This window comes from Siphateles boraxobius, unplaced genomic scaffold (genome assembly GCF_051911475.1).
Source record: "Siphateles boraxobius isolate OS27281-9 unplaced genomic scaffold, OSU_SipBor_1 47, whole genome shotgun sequence".
NCBI lineage: Eukaryota > Metazoa > Chordata > Actinopteri > Cypriniformes > Leuciscidae > Siphateles > Siphateles boraxobius.
The window spans coordinates 2,237,177-2,257,639 of NW_027509108.1; the positions used below are offsets into that span (position 1 = coordinate 2,237,177).

At 38.0% G+C, this 20,463-nt stretch overlaps 1 protein-coding gene across 2 annotated transcripts; it reads left to right on the top strand.

The window, feature by feature from the left end:
- The first annotated feature begins 16,061 nt into the window (after nt 1-16,061).
- Nucleotides 16,062-19,296, top strand: LOC143710432 (uncharacterized). 2 transcript variants are annotated; one of them, XM_077201387.1, is made up of 2 exons: nt 16,062-16,202; nt 17,075-19,296. In XM_077201387.1, the coding sequence occupies exons 1-2, from the start codon at nt 16,113-16,115 to the stop codon at nt 18,218-18,220; spliced, it is 1,236 nt and encodes a 411-aa protein (XP_077057502.1). In that variant the 5' UTR covers nt 16,062-16,112; the 3' UTR covers nt 18,221-19,296. The 2 variants fall into 2 exon arrangements, 1 of the variants encoding a protein (XP_077057502.1); XR_013194547.1 differs by having other exon boundaries at nt 16,076-16,202; nt 17,079-17,196.
- The last annotated feature ends 1,167 nt before the right edge of the window (nt 19,297-20,463 follow it).

Consider the following 20,463-nt stretch of genomic DNA (forward strand, 5'->3'; position numbering starts at 1 on the left):
GTTTGTGGGCAGTGTGTGTTATCATGTTGACAGAGCAAAGAACAGTAATGGTAACGGCTGGGAAGATTGCTGAATCCATGTTCATCTTCTGAGACCACTATTCCTTGGATCATTCACCCTATGAAGAGAAGAGAAACGAGTTGATTAATCACTGTGAAGGTAGAGTAAGTTTGCAGTGTCTGAAAGAGTGAAACAAACACGTGTGGAGATTTACAAGATTGATTTATGCACAAGTGTGGGGAGATCAAACAACTGTGTTTTCTCTGAGTCGCTGACGGATGAAATTGACCCATAACTTTGAAGATTCGTTCAAACTGATCTGTCCCCTCTGCTGTTCTGTGAACAGAGAGTCTACTGCTGTATTCTGCTATTGTTGTCCTGTGGTAAGCGAAGATTCAGTTATTAACTGTTGGATTCTGTACTCACCATTGCTGTTCTGTGAACAGAGAAATTCTGCCGTCCGCTGCTGCATTCTGCTATTGTTGTCCTGTGGTAAGCGAAGATTCAGTTATTAACTGTTGGATTCTGTACTCACCATTAGTGTTCTGTGAACAGGGACTCTGCTGTCCGCCGCTGTATACTGCTATTGCTGTTCTGTGAGTCTGCTGACTGCTGTGTTTGATCCACTGTCTGTCCTACGAGCTTATTCAAAGAGGCTGACGACGAGAAAAGCCACTGTCTGTCCAACGAGCTATTCAACGAGTCTGACGGCGAGAAAAGTCACTGTTCGTCCCACAAGCTATTTAACGAGTCTGACGACGAGAAAAGCCACTGTCTGTCCCACGAGCCCACCTAGAGAGGAATATATTTACCTGAAGAACGGAAGAATACCTACCAGCACTCCCCTCCCTGTATCATACCAAAGCCACAGCCCCGAACGTCCCTGCCCCTTCTTTTATCCCTTTTTAATTTCAATAAAAAAACTTACTTTTTAAACTTACCTTGGTTGTCTGTCCTCTGGTGTCTGCTCCTCCGGAGTGTGGTAAATAACCCTTGGCCTTAACATCGGTGACACAACTTTCATCAATGTTTCTCGATCTTCTCCTGGACTGAAGCACAGGCTCTACTCTTCAGCACAATGGTGACCCAAAAAACGATTTTACAGTCAGAGATGGGCAAAAAGTATTTAATTACAAATACTTACTCATCAAATGTATTTAAATAAAATACAAAATACTACTGTGAAAATTTTATTTATGTATTTAATTAAAGTAATTTGTAATTTGAAAAATATAAAAATACAAAAAAATTAAAGCAATCATTTTAACCACAGGGTGCTAAAAATTAACACTGACGCAGTGTTGAAGTTAATCAGATAATTAAATGATGATTGGCCATTAGTGGTGACACCTAATGTTAATAAGAAGAATCATTGAAGGAAAGAGAAACGTGCATGTTGTTGTTTTTTTGCTATTGTTTTGTTATGACTTTAATAGCTTTTGTGAAGTTCAGAGTTGATCTGTGTGTCACTAGTTTGTTTATTGTCACCATTGCTGTGATTCATATGCTGATTCTTGATGTTTGTGTGTCTAAACACAAGAGTTCCAGTGCACAAATATTTTTCAAAAATGTTAATATTGCTGTTGGATCTCAAACTGTAGAATATCACGGCTACAATCACCAATACTAAACCTCAACATCAATCATATAGTCAAAGATTTAGACTCTGAAACACATCAGTGAATCAGGTCACTACGTGATGAAAATGTCATCATCACAACATATTGTTGGCAGGTTTTCACGTGCAATAACAAATGTGGCTTATAAACACAATGCTGGAGCAGCCAGAGAAAAACTAACAATAAAAAATGAAAAAGTTCAAGAGTCCATCTAAAACAAACACTGATCACCATAATGGTTGCTTGAAATGAAAAATTCCATAAAACATTGCCGTTTAAACTTCTGTTGATTCTCAATAACTTGTGTAGATGTATGACAGAAATAAAGTCACACTGGTAATAATAAGTGCAATAATGTGTAAAGGTTTGAAGTCAGTAGTTCTTGTGTTTCTCTTTTTTTCCATTCTTGTTGTTTCTCTTTCCTTCAATGATTCTGCTTATTAACATCAGGTGTCACCACTAATGGCCAATCATCACTTAATTAATCACTTAATTATCTCATTAACTTCAACACTGCTTCAGTGTTCATTTTTAACACCCTGTAGTTGGACCTATATGTACACCAGGAGTGTTAATTTAACACTGGGGATTTTGCTGTGTATTATGGATCAATATCAATGACTACGTTTACATGCAGCCAATATTGCGGTTATGGTCGGGTTAAGGTCACTATTCGGGTTTCTGAAACATTAGGAATAACCTGTTTACATGCGTGAGCAGAGAGAGTTTCTCTTGTATACATGGAATTGCAATATCCCGATGTAAACGGCGATGCACAGATAGCAATATGCGTCATTTACGATTCTTCTTCCTGTATCCAAAGACAACAACAGCAGCAGCGCGCGGATAATGAATTGTTCGGGGCAGATAGCGATCGTCTTTGTTTGCGCTTTGGTGCTGATACTGACCTCGCTCCAAAAGTATGCTGTGCTGGGTCTCGCCATGTTTACTTCCGGTATACTGCACGCGGGTTTTGTATGCGCCGAGAAGTTCCTCTACTAAAAAGACCAAGATTCCTTGCGAATAGAACATGCGCAGAACACAAATCACTATGGGGATATGCCGATACGCGTTTACATGACCAAAAATTCGGGTTAGAGAAAAGGGGTACCCCAGGTATCATATCCGGGTTTTTAAAATCCGGGATATGAGCATATTCGGGTTTTTGCCGGTGTTTACATGGCCGTGAGCGACCGGGTCATTGCTTATATTCCGGTTTTGAACGGGTTATTGGCTGCAAGTAAACGTAGTCATGGATAGAGATATAGGAAAGGGTTTTGCACAGTTTTGCAATCAATCAATCAATCAATCAATAAATAAATAAATAAATAAATAAATAAATAAATAAATAAAATCATCAAACATTATAATTGCAATTGAATAATATTTGTATGTGGCAGCTGCAAGCAAAATTATTATTATTAATAGTAATAATAATCATAATAAAAACAAGCTTTAAAATCATTTTTTAAAGGGTTTATTGTATGAAAAACAGGCTATATTGTTTGTAAACAAATGTGAAAAAAATCATACTTTGACAACATTGTTTGTGAAAGTCCAACAAAGTTAAATATGGCAAAATAAATACCCAAACCTGGAAAGTTGTGTGGCTCCCTGTTTTTATTTCATTATCATTTTACTCTTGGCGGCTTAATTGTAACACTGTGCTACAACTAACCCCGCTGTGTAAAACATATTGTAAAAGCCTAGCTAACAGTTGCTAGGAGTTGCTAATATGTTTCAAAATGGTACTATGTTTTAGAAAAAAAACATAGTACCTGTGTCGTTCATTCATCATTTAGCCTACACAGTACACACAGACATGCAATTCATATACACTCAAACAAATGATTCAAGCCCTTCTTAGAGGTGACACATTTAAATCTAATTTGCTTTATTTAAATATATCTATTTAAGATCATATGTGTAAATATATTTAATTGGTTTAACTAAAAAATGTATTAATAGCTCCACTCAAAAAAAAATATTCATTGGATGAACTAAATTAAGTTGTGGGCAGGATTTCCATCCAATAAATATATGTAGCCCCAACTCAAACTGATTACATCCATTCAACAGAATGTAAATCAGTTAGCCTAACTCATTTGTAATAAATAGATGCAAAAGAATATAAACGAGAGAGGCTAGCTTATTTTTATCAAATACTTATTACTAACCAGAATTACTTTATTTCTGTCAGACGTCTATAAAAGTTTTATTGAGAATTAACAGGGGTTCAACTCTATATTTTCCATTTGAAGTCACCATAACAGTGATCAATGATTCCATTAGTTGGTCTCTTAACTCTTATTATATCTATTGACTTTTTTGGCTGCTGTGACAATGTGTTTGTTAAACACATTTGGAGCAGCAAAGAATGCTAAAGTGAAATGACATCAGCTGATGATGGTTAACGGTTGATGGATTTATAATCATCATGAAGCAGACTGATTCACCGAGGTATTTTAATCGAACAATTATGGGGTTTTTTTCACAACAAACCCTGTGCTACTGCAGCATGAGATCAAGCATTATTATAACAATAATTTTGAAGACTTTAACGAACAAAAGGAATCAGTTTCTGATGACACACACAGACATCAACAATCAGCGTATAAATCTCAACAATGGTGACAATCACAAATATTTAGATAAACAGATTAATTCAGAACATCACTGAAAAGCTACTAATTCACAACAAACACAATAGCAAAAAATAAAAGCAAATATTTAGAATCAAACAAAATTATAGGACAGTTCAGCTGCATAATTTATTCATGTTGCAATGCATGCTGGGAGTTTTGTACTATGGTGGTACCCAGCATGCATTGCAGCAAAGTACCATTGTTGAGGTTCATACGCTGATTGTTGTGTGTCTTCATAAACCGCATTTTTTTGTGCTCATGTTCGTTAAAAAGTCTTCAAACTTAGTGTTATAATATTCCTTGATCTCATGCTGCAGTAACACAAGGTATGTGTTGTGAAAAAAACGTGACAACATAATGGTTAGGTTATAAAAACCTCAGTAAATCATTCTGTTTCATAATGATTATAAAACCATCAACAGGTAACCATCATCAGCTGATCTCATTTCACTTTAGCTTACTTTGCTGCTCCAAATGTGTTTAACAAACACACTGTCACAGCAGCCTAAAAAGACAATAGATATAATAAGAGTTAAGAGCCCAACTAATGGAAACACTAATCACTGTTATGGTATCTTTAAATGGAAAACAGATTTAAACCCCTGTTAATTTTCAATAAAACGTTTGTAGACATCTGACAGAAATAAAGTCAGTCTGGTTAGTAATAAGTATTTGATAGAAATAAGTTAATCGAGTCACTCGTTTATATTCTTTTGCATCTATTTGATACAAATGAGTTAGGTTAACTAATTTACATTCTGTTGAATGGATGTACTCAGTTTGAGTTGGGGCTACATATATTTATTGGATGGAAATCCTGCCCACGACTTAATTGAGTTCATCCAATGAATAATGTTTTTGAGTGTATTTAAACAGTCTTTTTGCGGTTTACAGACACTATGCAATATCGCGATTAGAACAAAGCACTTAAGAATAAATGACTTACTACATCAGCTGGATCCGTTGCTCCTCGACATGAAACTGCCAGCACTTCTGGTACATTTTCCAGGGTTATTAGATAGTATTATTCCTCACAGCGTAGGGATACGCTTTGTACACAGCGGTAGTAAGATACTTCCTAAACATGATGTTTTTTATAATCCAGCTGCTGGGCGTTGGCATGTTTGAATGGCTTGCCTTAGATCATTTGCGTTTTAAATACCGCGGGCTCTCCGTGGGCGTGGCACATTAACATATAATCAGGTATAATGAGCTGGAAAGAAAAAGACTGACATCTCACTTTTCATACAGATTACATAAACTGAGAATATTTGTTTTTTTATATAAATTAATTAATTTAAAAGAAGAAAGTTCAAGCTTCATTATGGAAAAACACTCGTGCCTGTATGACAAGTATTTACGGAATTACAGTTAATTTCTGGACGCGTTTCAGAATGGACTTCACTGACAGAGAGAAGGCAAAACTAGCATCATGTTTATTTTTCTTTATTTGATTAAAAGCACAATACTTTGTTTATATAATGAGTATACACAAAAAAATAGAAACTTTACAGGATCGAATGATGTATAACACTACCACGTAAGATCAAATCAAAAGAGAATTTTGAGTCTCTTTTGCACTGATAAGAAAAAAAGCGAGACTATCGCGCCGGCGCGATAGCAGACCTCAGAGGGTTAAAAGGATTTACTAGACTTAAATAGCACTCAGCCGTCTCTTTTTCTCAGGAACTGGTCCTTCGTCTGATCTGGTCCAGACAGATCAAGGCAGTGGGAGAGGAATGACTCGCGTCTCTCCGAACTCGGCTCCAGGCCGAACAGTGGTGTGTACACAGGTAGTGGCTCCCCTTGTCTCATACGAATCGGCTCTTCTGCCCCAGCGAGGTCAAGGTGGCTAACGATAAATCACTTACGTCTCCAACGAATCGGCTCTCGGCTGGACAGTGGTGGATATGCAGGTAATGACTCCTCTTGTCTCATTCGAATCTGTTCTTCTTCCCAGCAGGATCAAGGTGGCTAACGATGGATCACTTACGTCTCCAACGAATCGGCTCTCGGCCGGACAGTGATGGGTATGCAGGTAATGACTCCTCTTGTCTCATCCGAATCTGTTCTTCTTCCCAGCAGCATCAAGGTGGCTAACGATGGATCACTTACGTCTCTGAAAAACACACTCTCGAGCCCTCATTAACAAAACCTCCTGCCGCTCATGTTCAGACCGTCCAATTGTCAAAGCACGGGCAACGGCAAGACGTTTCCCCATACTCGTGCATCCAACAAGACACTTCACACGTGCATAAAGTCACCGTAAGCACTACAATTCCCCACTCACAGCAAACTAGGGCCTTTGCTCATAGCTCCGACCGGGTCCTTGTCTTCAGTGTACAAATATCTCAGAGACAGGGGCAGGAACGGAATCCTAGATGTATTTGGACTCCCAAGCGGCTTAGAAAGTGGAAAGCCACAAAAGTGATCTGTTGGAAGGGGTCAGAACACCACAAGGTTTCTTCAAAGTCAACAAATGTCCGAACGGCATCTACACACAGGAACTGGATCTTTGTTTTCCTGAAGTTCGTAACTCAAAGACAACGTGAGACTGGATAATCGGACAGTGGCCAGCGTGGCCAATGTTGGGAGACCAAGGTGTCTCAATATCAATTCAACGCAAACAATCCTCAGTATAGCGGGTACTCACAGGTCGACATCTTCGGATTCAGGGAGGGCCTAACTCAAAGACAGCGTGGAAACAGGATAACTGGGCTATGGCCAGCGTGGCTAGTATTGAGAGATCAAAGTATCACAGTATCCATTCAAAGCAAACAATCATCAGAATAGCGGGAACTCACAGGGTGACATCTTCGGATTCAGGGAGGGCATAACTCAAAGACAGCATGGAAACAGGATAACTGGGCTATGGCCAGCGTGGCGCCAACCATCAATCGGTGAACATCCGTCTTTTGGCCCGCCTCCTCTCTTTCTCTCTCTCCCCGATCTCTCCTACGGCTTACAGAGCACCAGACACACGACCACCGCGAATGCACTGCTTCCACCGGACACACACAGGCGTTTTCCCTTTCTCAACTTCCACCGCCTCAACACCGACCAGAAACCTCCTTTTATGATCCGTCCCTCGTATCCGTGTCCCAATCAGCGATCGCCCCCTGTTTATCACACACCTGAAGTTCATTTCTTCATAAAAGCTCCGTTTGTTTATCACTCGTGCGGCTACCGGAACCGACCGGGTGTTGCACCAGAACTACTCCGGCGGGGAAACAACCCCCAGATAAAGTAAGGTTCTGCTGGTCTCTAGTAACCCGGTGACATTTATTCCACCCATGGACTGATTGACAGTTGATTTCAGCTGATTTCTGTCTCCTGGCTGAAAAACTGCTAATTAGCAAATCCAGGTGATTGGAACAAAATACTGAGTAGGACTTTACTTTCCGAACCTGGACTTTACACCTCTGCATAGCAATGCCACATGCCAGCCAAGAGCACAGAACTAAACCAGAACTGGACCTTATCTGTTAACAAGCCTGTTAACAAGCACAATCACTGAAGGAAAGAAGAGAACAGAAAAAGATATGAGCAGAAACACAAGAACTACACCTGACTTCAGACACAGCCTTACATAAAGGCTCGTCCGCTCTTCAACATATCTGCACTCTCGGTCAGTTTGTGGATTGGTGAGGGGGTTAAAAGCCACTTCTTTAGTGGATACGTGCGGCCTCCTGATGGGCAGTTGAATAATGAAACACCAACAACAACAACAAAAATTATATATATATATATATATATATATATATATTGTTTTATGGTGTAGGATCTAATATTTCATTATCACCTATATATAGATCCTCAGCACCTTCTACCTTATTTTGTTTACAATCTCAGGTCAGGTAAAGTATTGGTCAAATTCTACACTAGATAATAAGTATTCAAATTCATACTTACAGTCTAGAAGAAAGACCCCTCCGTGGTTAAGTTCTTTATAGAAAGCAGAGACTTGTGGCAGGCAATATTTTTATAATAATTGTAAATAATTTATTATAATTGTTATATGAAGGTTACATACAAAGTAAAAAGATATCGTTATATATAAGTAGTTCACAAGTTCCACCAGCAGGTGTAAGGCTTGGATCATCAAACAATGGAGAGGCTGGCTCGTCTTCCAGCATCTGATACATACATGTCATACAGTACTTTTTATAATGTATATTGCATATCACACCTCTTCATTACATATTCAACCTCATATGTACAAATTCATCCAATCCCAGATCTTTAACAATGGTTAACTCCTTTAGTTGTTTCACAGTTTTCTTATAAAAAGTTCTGAATTCCTTCTTCCTTCTCCTTCGAGCTCGACCTCTCAGCATTCTTCTCCTTTGGGTCTATAACATAACACTAAGGTAATATTTACATGTTCCTTATTATATGCATGCTTGGTATATATTTATTTGCTCTTTACCTCATTAAAATATTTTTTCCAAAATAAGGATCACTGTGTTTTATTTTATCATTTTCCAATAAAACATCTTTATCAAAACATGTCTCTGTGTAGTCTTTATAAACCCAATAAACATTTTTGTTACATCATGTCTCTGTGTAGTTTTTATAAATCCAATAAACATTTTTATCAAATAATGTATCCGTGTCTTATTCTCCTTGGCTTCATCCTAGGACCAACTTTTACTATTTCATGTTTGTATATAAAAGACTAAATATAAAGTCTTATAAGCAGTTTATAATAAAAGCTGTAATAAAAGATTATTTATAAGGTCTTATAAGCAACTTACAATAAAAGCTGTGAATGAAAGGCTAACTATAAAGCCTTATAAGCAGCTTACTATAAAAACTGTAATAAAATACTTTCTATAACGTGTTACACGTATATTGGGAATAAATGAACAAATTACATGCTTTTCCTGACAATATATATATATATATATATATATATATATATATATATATATATAAATTAGATAGAACCATAACTTTAAATGCCTCACTCAAGAAGCCACCCATCCTGCACCCTGCCAGCATGGAGCCTCATCCCAACCATGCTGTTTGAAAGGATATATGAATCATTTGTTACGTCCAAGATGTAAAGTTGTCTAGGTCAAGGGGGTAAACAGTGAAAAGAAAAGAAAAAAAAGAAAGATTTGGTTTGATGTGAGAAAATAAATGTGCCTGAGCCCGTTCCCAGCTCTGTAGGACAGAACACATAAAATTTCAGCTCAAAAATGTATTAATAAAATATATATGTATAATTGACAAAATAAAACAAAAAGAAAAACAAAGCTAACCTCAGGAGGGGGTAAAGCCAAAATAAAAAACACAAGTACCCTCTGACTAGTTGGGGAGTAAAACTTCTTAATCTGCCAAAAGGAAACAAATAAACAACAGAAAATTGCACTAACTCCCTAACTAGCCAAACACAGGAGAAAAGATATTACAAAAATAAAAGTAGGCACCCACCTCCCTACAGCTTCCAGACCGTTTGGTATTCAAGAATAAAGTAGCAACAACAAACAAACAAAAAAGTGGTAGTAGGTAGTGATGTTACGTATGACACTGAAGCTTCGATGTGCGTTTTGCGAAAGCGAAGCAATATCGATTGAAGCCCCGTGTCGGGGTGTGTATTGGTTTCCCAGAGGTCACGTGATCGATGACAAACGAAGCCTCACTTTCTGTCCGTGCGCGTTTTGCTTTGGGTGTCAGAAGGCTCGAAGGTCCTTGCTGGCTCAGTCTGGTTGATGGGTTTGTGAGGAGACTAGAGTGCTGTACTTTGAAAGTTTATCAATACATTACATTTAAATAACCAAAACTACTTATTATTTTTTGTTATTGTTGTGTAATTTTGTTTTTGTAAGATCGTTGCACTTTTGGTGTTTTTTTAGGTAATTTGGTGTTGGTATTTGGGTGTTTGGTGAAGGGTTTGTATTTGCAGCAATGGCAACAGCCAAAAAAAGGAAGACTTCCCCTAACTGGGAATATTTTGAGCTTATAGCTTCCAATGAATGCATTTCTAAAAAAGAAGAAGAAAAAATTAATATTTTTTTATTTATTTTAATTTTATTTTTTTATCATTGTATTGTATAATTGTTGTCTTATATTCAGTCAATGTACATGTAGTCACTCCCAACAAAAAAATGTGTCCTCACACTTCTGAGGTGGACACCTTTGTCTTCTGTTGGACAGTGCAGTAGACCAGCACAAACAAGCTCAAATGCCACTTCTGATGCGATCCTAGAAGTGGGTAAATACCTTACAGAGACAAACATACAAAGAGCTGAAGATCCACTTGAATACTGGAGAAAGTAGGCCTACAGATCTTAATAAATAAATTAACAAATCAAACACAAACGTGTAAGGCTTTTTATTTATACACATAACATTGAAACTATGGAGTGTGTTGTGGTTGCTTCATCTGACAGAGAAAGGCTTCTGGCTGCTTTATTTTAAATAAGCACCAGATGGCGCTGTTCTCGACACTCTCGAAGCTTTGAATCTTTTCCCGGAACAGTTAGGGGAAAGGCTCATTGCTTCACGAGGCTTCATTTCCCCATCCCTAGTAGTAGGCTACAATAAGCCTTAGCTTGGTGAACAATAAGAAAATTCTTAATGTTATACAACACAACAGCAAGTAAACCAACAAGTGAGGGACAGTCACAACACTCTGGAAGACAAGCTTCAGTTTGAATGTCCTCTGAAGCCTCTTTTGAATGTGTAGCGTCTCCAGTATAACGAGAAGCAGGTGCAATCAATCATCTCCCTCTCTTCCCCACCTGGTAGAGCTGCAGAGTTTAGAGAGAGAGAGAGAGAGAGAGAGAGAGAGAGAGAGAGAGAGAGAGAGAGAGAGAGAGAGAGAGAGAGAGAGAGAGAGAGAGAGAGAGAGAGAGAGAGAGAGAGAGAGAGAGAGAGAGAGAGAGAGAGAGAGAGAGAGAGAGAGAACAAACACAAAACCCCAGCACTGCCATAACACAACCACGGAAAGTAACATCCCCACCCATAAGTTTTCAGACATCAACCCATGTCTTGAAAAATGAATCACAAATATTTTTTTTCACTCTAGAGAATATTAGCCTGGCTCCGCCTTCCTACGTACTTCCGCTCAATTTTAATTTTCCTTCAGTACTAGGTCTGGGATTATGCTCCAGAGTGACTCTGGGCAGATCCAATAGTTTTAGACTTCAATAGAGTACCCGCCTACAAAGAAGTTAACGCTTGTCAATGGAGCGGTGCCAGACTCTATGTACAAATTAAATGTACGAGAGTCTGGTGGGACCAGGCTAAGAGAATATACCCTTGAAAGGGCATCGGCTACAGTATTTTCAGAACCTTTACAATACTGGATATTCAAGTTGTATTCTTGAATAACCAGTGACCACCTCATCAGGCGCTGATTCGAATTTCGCATTTGATCCAAAAATACAAGAGGATTATGGTCTGTATAGACAGTGACGGAATGACTACCACCAAGATAAATTTCGAAGTGTTGTAAAGCTAACACCAAAGCTAGGGCCTCCTTTTCAATAGTACTGTACCGTTGCTGAGTGTTGGTGAACTTTTTAGTGAAGTAACTCACAGGATGCTCAATGCCATAAGTATCCTCCTGCAGTAACACACCCCCAGCACCTGAGTAACTGGTATCTACCTGCAGCTTAAACGGGAGAGTGAAACAGGGAGCAGAAAGTACAGGAGCACTACTTAAGATCAGAGTTGGAACCATGGAATCAAAAGGGCCTAATTTCACTGTGGCAGAAACCTGTGCAATGCTGGACGGTGTTCGGGCCAATTTTGCCTCGATAGTAGGAGGTTTCAGCTCTGCAAAGGGTGGAGAACTGACCAAAAAAGGAAAACAAAACATTTGGGAGGACCACAGCTAACAGAATTTTGTTATAAGAACGTTCTCCAAATATTCAGTGTTGGTTCTGAGAACGTGAAAAATGTCCAGTTTAGGTAGAAAATGAACATTTTTCTGGACATCTTTATGTTCTTGGAATTTTAGAAATCAACATTACTATCATGTTGAATTTTTAATCGAAAATTACGTTTAAAGAACTTTTGAGGAACATTATACCTTTTAAAACACGTTCTTCTAATGTCAAGAAAACTGGACATTTTTCACGTTCCCAGAACCAACACTGAATATTTGGAGAACGTTCTTATAACAAAATTCTGTTAGCTGGGACATAACCAATCATGTCAATGCCATGGGGTCTGGCCAAAAGAGGACCATAAAACAGATTATGTTCTTCCATTATGTTGGGATGGAAGAACCTTAGGGCTAAGGCAACGAAATACCTTACTGAAGCCATGATTTCACTGATATGGTCCTTGATATCATAGGAGGAGAAAAATCAGAGGCTCTGCATGGCATTGAAGGCATAGAAGCAGATGGAGAGGCCACAATTACAGAGATTAGGACTTCAGAAGAATGCGAGGAAATGTTTGTTCTGGACTTGACTTCAGTGAATGAGGAGGAAGATAAATCCCATGTGTATGTAATGAAGACAGTCCAAGACGTTCCTTCAAGAAAACGCAAACGTTCCTCAGCTACAAACCAGGATGGTGACAGCTATGAGTTGCTTCTGAAATGGGAAACCGAAAGAGCAGAAATACAAATTGAACTGGGTAAAGAACAAATCTTGCTTACTCAAATGCAGCCGAAAAAAGTGCATATGGAGATACATCTCCTAAAGGCAGAGATGGAAAGAGCTGGTATCTGTCCTGTAAATGATTTTTGACTATTGATAGTATTGTTTGTGTTATGTTATTTAACATTATAACAAAATAAGGAAAGAAAAATGTTTCTGTTTATTAGTGTTTATGTTTCTTAAAATTAAAATATAAACAATGGCTATTTGTGGCCACCAGTATTTTGCCTACCTGTTGTTCTTTGCTAGGCCAGTAGGCTACACTGTTGGTTCCATTTAAGGCTCTGGTAAACAGGATTTGGTAATCCTGAAATTTGGTATTTGGATCACAATGATCCAATCCAATGTTCCTTTAAAAAACGAGCATAAAAATAAAATGGATCAGGTGATCCTGGATAGTAAAACATGGGATTTCCAAATCCGGATCAATTTGATCCAGATTAAATTTTTTGAAAAACTGGGCCCTGGTTTTCGCTTATGAGTTTTTCTACACTTAAGAAGAAGAAGGTTTACAACCGATGGTGTTGTGAGCCAGATAGAATTAACTTCACCAGAATCCAGAACTGGACCTCAACAATGATCTCAACAAAAGCTGACTGAGTTCCAGTACTGGATCTCAACAAAAATCTCAACAAATATCTGACTTTCCAGTTCCAGACTGAATCTTTTGAATCCAGATTGAACTCAACAAAGATCTAACTTTCCAGTTCCAGACTGAATCTTGAAACTTCAAGCTCAACATTTCCAGTCCCAGACTGAATCTTGAAACTTCAAGGTCAACAAAGATCTCAAAGCTGACTGAGTTTCCAGATGGAACCTTTCCGTACAACCAACAATTTGGTGAGTTTCACTCTATTCAAAGAACCGCTGAAGACCAATACAAATCTATTATTCCTCTGCGCCGTCAGAAAGAGAGTTAACAAAACAGCTGTAGAGTTTGGTTAACTAAGTTTATTATCTAAAGTTTTATTTTAGAGATGAAAGATATCCTCTGTTTAGGCAGGGAAGATTAGCATTGCATGTTAATTAGGTTAACAACAGCTACAGTGTGTTAACAGTTGTTTATCCTCTGCTTTGCCAGGGAAGTGTTTTATCCTCTGTTCGGCAGGAAATAAATATATCCTCTGATTCAGGCAGGGAAGATTAGCATTACTTGCTAATATTTGCTATCCTCTGTTTTCAGCAGAGAAGAATTGTTTTATCCTCTGTAAAGTTAGGGAAGACTTATCCTCTGCTTTACCAGGGAAGGTGATACATCCTCTGTGTAGTCATAGAAGATTAATCCTCTGTTCAACCAGGGACGTTTAACAACAGCTAACAGTTTAAACTGTGTTAACAGTAGTTTGTCCTCTACTTTGCTTGAGAAGAAGGTTCATCCTCTGTTTAATCAGGAAAAGTTAACAACTGTTAAAAGTGTGTTTAGCAAAGTGGTTTCTCATCTGATTGCCAGGGAAGGTTGAATACATTATGATGAGTATTCATAACTAGTTTATTCGTTGCTTTGTCAGAGAAGTTATGGGTTTATCCTCTGTTTTTCAGCAGAGAAGAATTGTTTATCTTATGTTCTTGTAAGCAGGAAAGATCTGCGTAAAAGTGCTAGTAATTTGAAGGAAGGTTAACGATAGTTGATCAGTTTTGGAGTGTACCCTCTGTTTGATTAGAAAAGTTTTAGTGTTTGTTTGTGTGGTAACAAAGAAATCCTCAAAATGTTTAGGAAAAGTGCTAGACTAATCCCCATAACTGAAAAAGGTGGTCTTGCTACCCCTTTATGGACAGACAGTGAGTTCAAGTCATTGTTAGGGGAGCAGATGGACTCCATAGTGACTGAGTCAATCAGATTGGATTTGAGAAAGAAATTTGGTATTCACCCAGAAAAAGTATGGTCCATTGAAGAATGCAAGAAGGTGTTGGGTGCATGCATCAGGAAGAGAAACATAAAAGGGATTATCTGCTGCCACAAATAATTTAGCTTATCCATTGCACAAGAACAAGCTAGGTGTATTGCTAAGTTAAAAGAACAGAACAAACAATTGTTAACTCGAGTTTCCTGTCTCACGAAAAAGGTGGGCCATAACAAGGCCTCAACCAAATGTGACTCAGAAGACCAACAGTCAGAGGGAACTTATACTGATTTTCAAGCTTTCTTTGAAACAGATGTAGCTCTCAATTCAGTAACTGATAAGCCTGTAAATTCAGTCAATGTGTGTGTTGCTAGCAAAATATTGCACGGAATCGAGGGAACAGAAAGTGTTCCTCTCAATTCTTCTGTTGTTCAAAACTAAACTGTTGCCAAAGCGCTAAGACCTAAGGATATAGAAACAATATCCCAAAGCTTACCTTCAGTACGCACAGATTTTTCTGAATTTACAAGTGCATTGATCAGTAAAATGTGTCTTTACGACGTCGTTGGCAGAAGTAACACAGCTGATGTCACAAATTCTAACTGAATCTGAATTCAACAGTTTTGAGTCTGCTGTTACTTCTGAACTACAACATGCCAGAAAAGATGAATTGAGAGAGGGAGTTCTGAAAGCGTTGAAGAACATTGTTGGACCCAAAATAGACTGGTCCAAAATCACTAGTTGTGTACAGAAGAATGATGAAACGGTGTATGAATACACAGCAAGATTTTGTCAGTCAGCTGTAACTTACAGTAGAATAGCAGACACTTCAGAGAAGGTGTTAAATGATAATGGTCCATTAGTTTGCATATGGTTTGATGGTCTTTTGTCAGAGCATAGAAATGCATTGCCTTTCTTAGATGTCACATGGGCCACTAGAACCTTGCAAAACAACTTGGACAGTTTAGCTGCATGGGAAAGAGACTCTGATGTAAAGGCAAGAGTAAAAATTGCAGCAGCATCCTTTAAGGTCAACACAGAGAATCAACAGAAACGCAAATCGTCCCCTTGGAATTATAAGGTTCTATCTGACATTTTTGTCAAAATTGAGTTATTCACATATTCTTATTCTGTGACAACTTATTTACATTATGTGATGTTTTTTTTTTAAGTTGTGTACATTCTGGGACTTTTTATTGAAAAAACAAAAAGGTTCTATCTACAAAGTCGAACTCTAACTTGGCTCTATAAGGTTCTATCTGCGTTAGCCAATCAGCACTTCGAATGCACAGAAGAGGACCAATTAGGATCAACTTTATATGTGGTGTCGCCGGCTTTTTCCTTGAATACAGAAAAGATCGCAGAAACAAAATATCTGAGAGGATAATGGCACGCAACGCAAAGTTTTTGAGAAACCTCAAGATCGACAACTTTATTGAAGATCTTCTCAAGGACAGCAGCCCGAATTCCAGACAAGTTCAGTGTTTTTTGTTTGTTTTGGGTCTTGCTGAGGATATTGTTTTCATAGTTAGACACCACACTAGCCAGCAGCGCTAGCTTCATAGTTCCTGATATTAAGAGGCAAACACTAAGATAAAAAAAAATACAGACAAAACAAATGAACCTATCCTACTCAAAATAGTGTGATTACAGTAAGTTATGATCGTTATGTCAAGTCATGCTCATTTATATAACGTTAGCGCTTTTAACAATGTTATGTGAAAATGTGAACATGTGAAAGATCGTAAGCAGTTAACTTAACGTTACCTCAGTATTAAAATGATTTCAGAATGATTGTAGCCTGTAGCTACTCCATGGTATAGCATACTAAATATATATATATATATATATATATATATATATATATATATATATATATATATATATATATACATATATATATATATATATATATATATATATATTTTGTCTATTTTTGTAATGAACCTGACATATCCAGGAGGGGAAAAAGTAATGCTAAAACCAATAGCAGGAGAACGAGAAAGATAGCACCAGGCAAAGAAAATATGAAAGAAGTATCATCAGAGAATGGGAGAGAAACTGAGGCAGAAGAGGGAAGGAGCAATGTTGTAAAGGAGCAATGTAAAATCAGACTTTTAGAGACCGAGGGAGAAACAAGCAGTCCAGTAATACCAAGACAGAGAACAACAGAGAGAGGAAAGGTAAGAATCAGTCAGTCATTCAGAATTGGTTAGTTTTGAGCTACAGGGGTAGTGAGCTAATAATAAGACATTTTTCTGAATTTATTGCATGCCTATTTTTGACATTGTGTATTTAAATATTATGTTTAAATATGTATTTTTTCAAATGTACTTTTTTTTCTCCAGCCAGGTGACAAGGTAGATGCAGCAGGGCCTAGGGTCTTACCAGACAAACCGACCGAGCCAGTGACCGAGCCAGTGACTGAGCCAGTGGAGCCAGTGGCCGAGCCAGTGACCGAGCCAGTGACTGCACCAGGGACCGAGCCAGTGACTGCACCTACCAGTTTACAAGAGCTGGGGGCTACTCAGAAAAGAAGAAACAGGAGACGTGTTTCAAATCCTTCAAGATGGAAAGCAAGTAGCCGCAAGAAACTTTATCAGGAGGGCAAGGAACATGTCAACTCTGCAAATAAAAAGGCTTCTGCCAAACAAGTGAGAACTTTGAAGAACTGTAGTACGTCATGTAAATACAAATGTGCAAAGAAAGTAACCCCAGCTGAAAGGGAGAAATGCTTTACACAGTTCTACCTGTTGAGTCAAAACAGGAAATATGACTTTATAGCCATGACTACAGACTGCACAGAAAAAGAAAGACAAACCTGTGATGAACCACACAGAAAGCGTACCTACTCATTTAAGTACCATCTAAACGTAGAGGGTGAAAAGGTGAGAGTCTGTAAGCAATTTTATCTGGGCACACTTGCCATCAGCCAGAAACCTGTGTATAATACACACATGAAGAAAAATCAGACGACTAGCACGCCAAAATCAGATGCAAGGGGAAAGCATGCAAAAAAATGCATTTCTGAAAATCAGAAAGAGCAGGTAAAGGCACACATCAGTTCATTTCCTGTTGTTGAGTCACATTACTGTCGTGCCAGCACAGAAAGACAGTACCTTGAACCGGTACTCAATGTTTCAAGGATGTATGATCTCTACAGACTTAAATGCAACGAGAATGGAAATACACCAGTGAAAGAATCGTATTACCGATTCATATTCAACACAGAGTTCAACCTTAGCTTTCACACCCGTAAAAAGGATCGGTGTGATCAGTGTGAAGCATATGAGACTGCCGTAAAGCAAAACATGGTAGGCCAAAGTGATGAATACCATCAAACAAAACATATAGCTAACAAGACGGCAATGCGCCAAGAGCGCCAAAAAGACAGAGAGGATAAAGATACTCTAACAGTCTGTTTTGACCTACAGAATGTTATTTCATGTCCACGTGCCGAAATTAGCTCTTTTTTTCTACAAGCGGAAACTTAACTTGTATAATCTTACTGCTCACTGTTCACAGACTAAAAAAGGCTACTGTGCTTTGTGGACAGAGGCAATGTCAGGTAGGGGAGGAAATTATGTTGCAAGTGCACTAATGAAAATATTAGAACGTGTTGTACGTGATCATCCACATGCCACTGAGATGATTACATGGAGTGATAGTTGTGTGCCTCAGAACAGAAATTCCATAATGGCCTTTGCTATGGCAGATTTCCTGACAAGGCATCCTCAAATTAAAAAGATAACAATGAAATACTCTACTCCAGGCCACTCCGCAGTGCAGGAGGTAGACAATATGCACAGCCATATTGAAAAGGCAATGGCAGTGTCTGAATTCTATTCACCACTGTCTTTCTTGCGCATTTTAGTGAAGGTGAACAGGAACAACCCATATGAAATCATACAGTTGAAGAGAATAGATTTCCATGACTTTCAGGCATGTTCCAAGCTGTTTCAGTACAAACAGGTTCCATTTTTTGAAGTGTCACAGCTTGTGTTTGATCAGTGTCCATATACTCTTCATTACACAAAATCACATGCAGAGCCAAGAGTTAAAGTAGACCTAAGAGGACCAAGCAAACACACGAGAAGCCTGGCACCTACATCCATCTTACCCAAACCAAGGGTACTCCCCAAACAGAGCATCATCTCAGAGGCGAAGATGGGTGACATTAAGTCTATGTTTAAATTCATGCCACTAGCAGATAGAGAGTATTATAAGTCTGTGTTTTAAAAAATGAGTCACAGGGAGTATTATAGTTCTGTGTTTAAAAATGAGTTTGTGTTTTTTTGTGATTATCTTCTTTCTTCTTCTACGCCTTATCAGCACTCAGCTGGTGAGTCCGACGTGGGCTCCAATACGTTCACCTAGTTCTCTCCAAATATTTCTGTCCCGTGCCACAATTCATGCCTGGTGTAAACTCATACTTGTCCGATTGATCTTATCGATGTGGCCTTCGGTTTTCCTTGTTTTAAAAACCGAAATTATATAGTCATTATATAATTATTTGTGATTATATAGTCAGTGTATAATTTTTCAATGATTATTAAACTTATTGAATGAATTCGCTGAAGCATGTCTGTTTTTTTGCAGTTTTTAAAGTCTTAAAATGTGTTAATTTTTACAATATTAAGCCTTAGAGGTCAAAAAGTCAACAATTGAATTGATGGGGTCTTAATTACAACAATAAACGTTAGCATGTTATTTCAGACATACTGATGTCTAGAGAGAAAGCCATTTTACCTGGCCCACTTTAGCTGGAATAAAGTCCTGCTCAGATGTATTAAAGTAGCTGCTTTCTGTCTAAACAAAAGAAAGATTAAAGTAACAATTTCTGCAATAATGTGTTTAATTACCCACCAAATTGGTACCAAAAATTAACATCTGCACTGGACAAAATATTTAGACCTACCTTGCTTAATCTGAAATGTCCTAAATACATGAAAGTGCTAAAAATATTAAATAAATGTCATAGAAAGGATAACATTTTACTTTCTAACACATATTGAGACATTGTTACAACATTCATTTTATATTTAATGTTCAAATAATGTTTTGGCAGGTAGAACCTTATAATTCTAAGCGAAAAGTGTTTTTTTAGAATTAGAAGGTTCTATCTGCATTTGACCCGTTCCAAAAATCCCCATTTACAAATTTGAGAGGATTTTGATATTGTATATTTAGAATACATATAGGGTCCCTGTTATTTTCATGTTTGAAAGAAACTTGTTCCCCATATACATTTTCCTATATGTAATGCAAAAACTTTAAAGCTCAATATCTCAAAACTGCTCAGAACGCAGATAGAACCTTATAATTCCAAGGGGACGAAATGTCCTAAGAGAGAGGGCAGTAGTTGTTATTATTGTGGTAAACATGGACATTGGGGAAAGGAGTGTAGGAAAAACAAAAAGAACTTTAGACAAGTTAACAATGTTACTCAGCTCCTACTCAGTCTGCTTGCTACTCTGAACCAGCCCGCCCCCTCTTCATTAAACTCGTTGGGCAGCTTGTTGATGTGTTAACCATTTGAGCTGTGAGTGCTTAATTTCCCCAGTAACTTCCAACAAAGATGAAAGACTTATTTTTGTTTAATAGAACAAATGGAAAGTGACGGTCTCACCCTTCCTTTGGGGGACACTAAGTTAAGTAGACTCACAGCCTTAAATGTTATGCTACAGCACAGGGCCTTCATCAGTAATGGTGTTAGGTCAGACTGTAAATGTAAAAT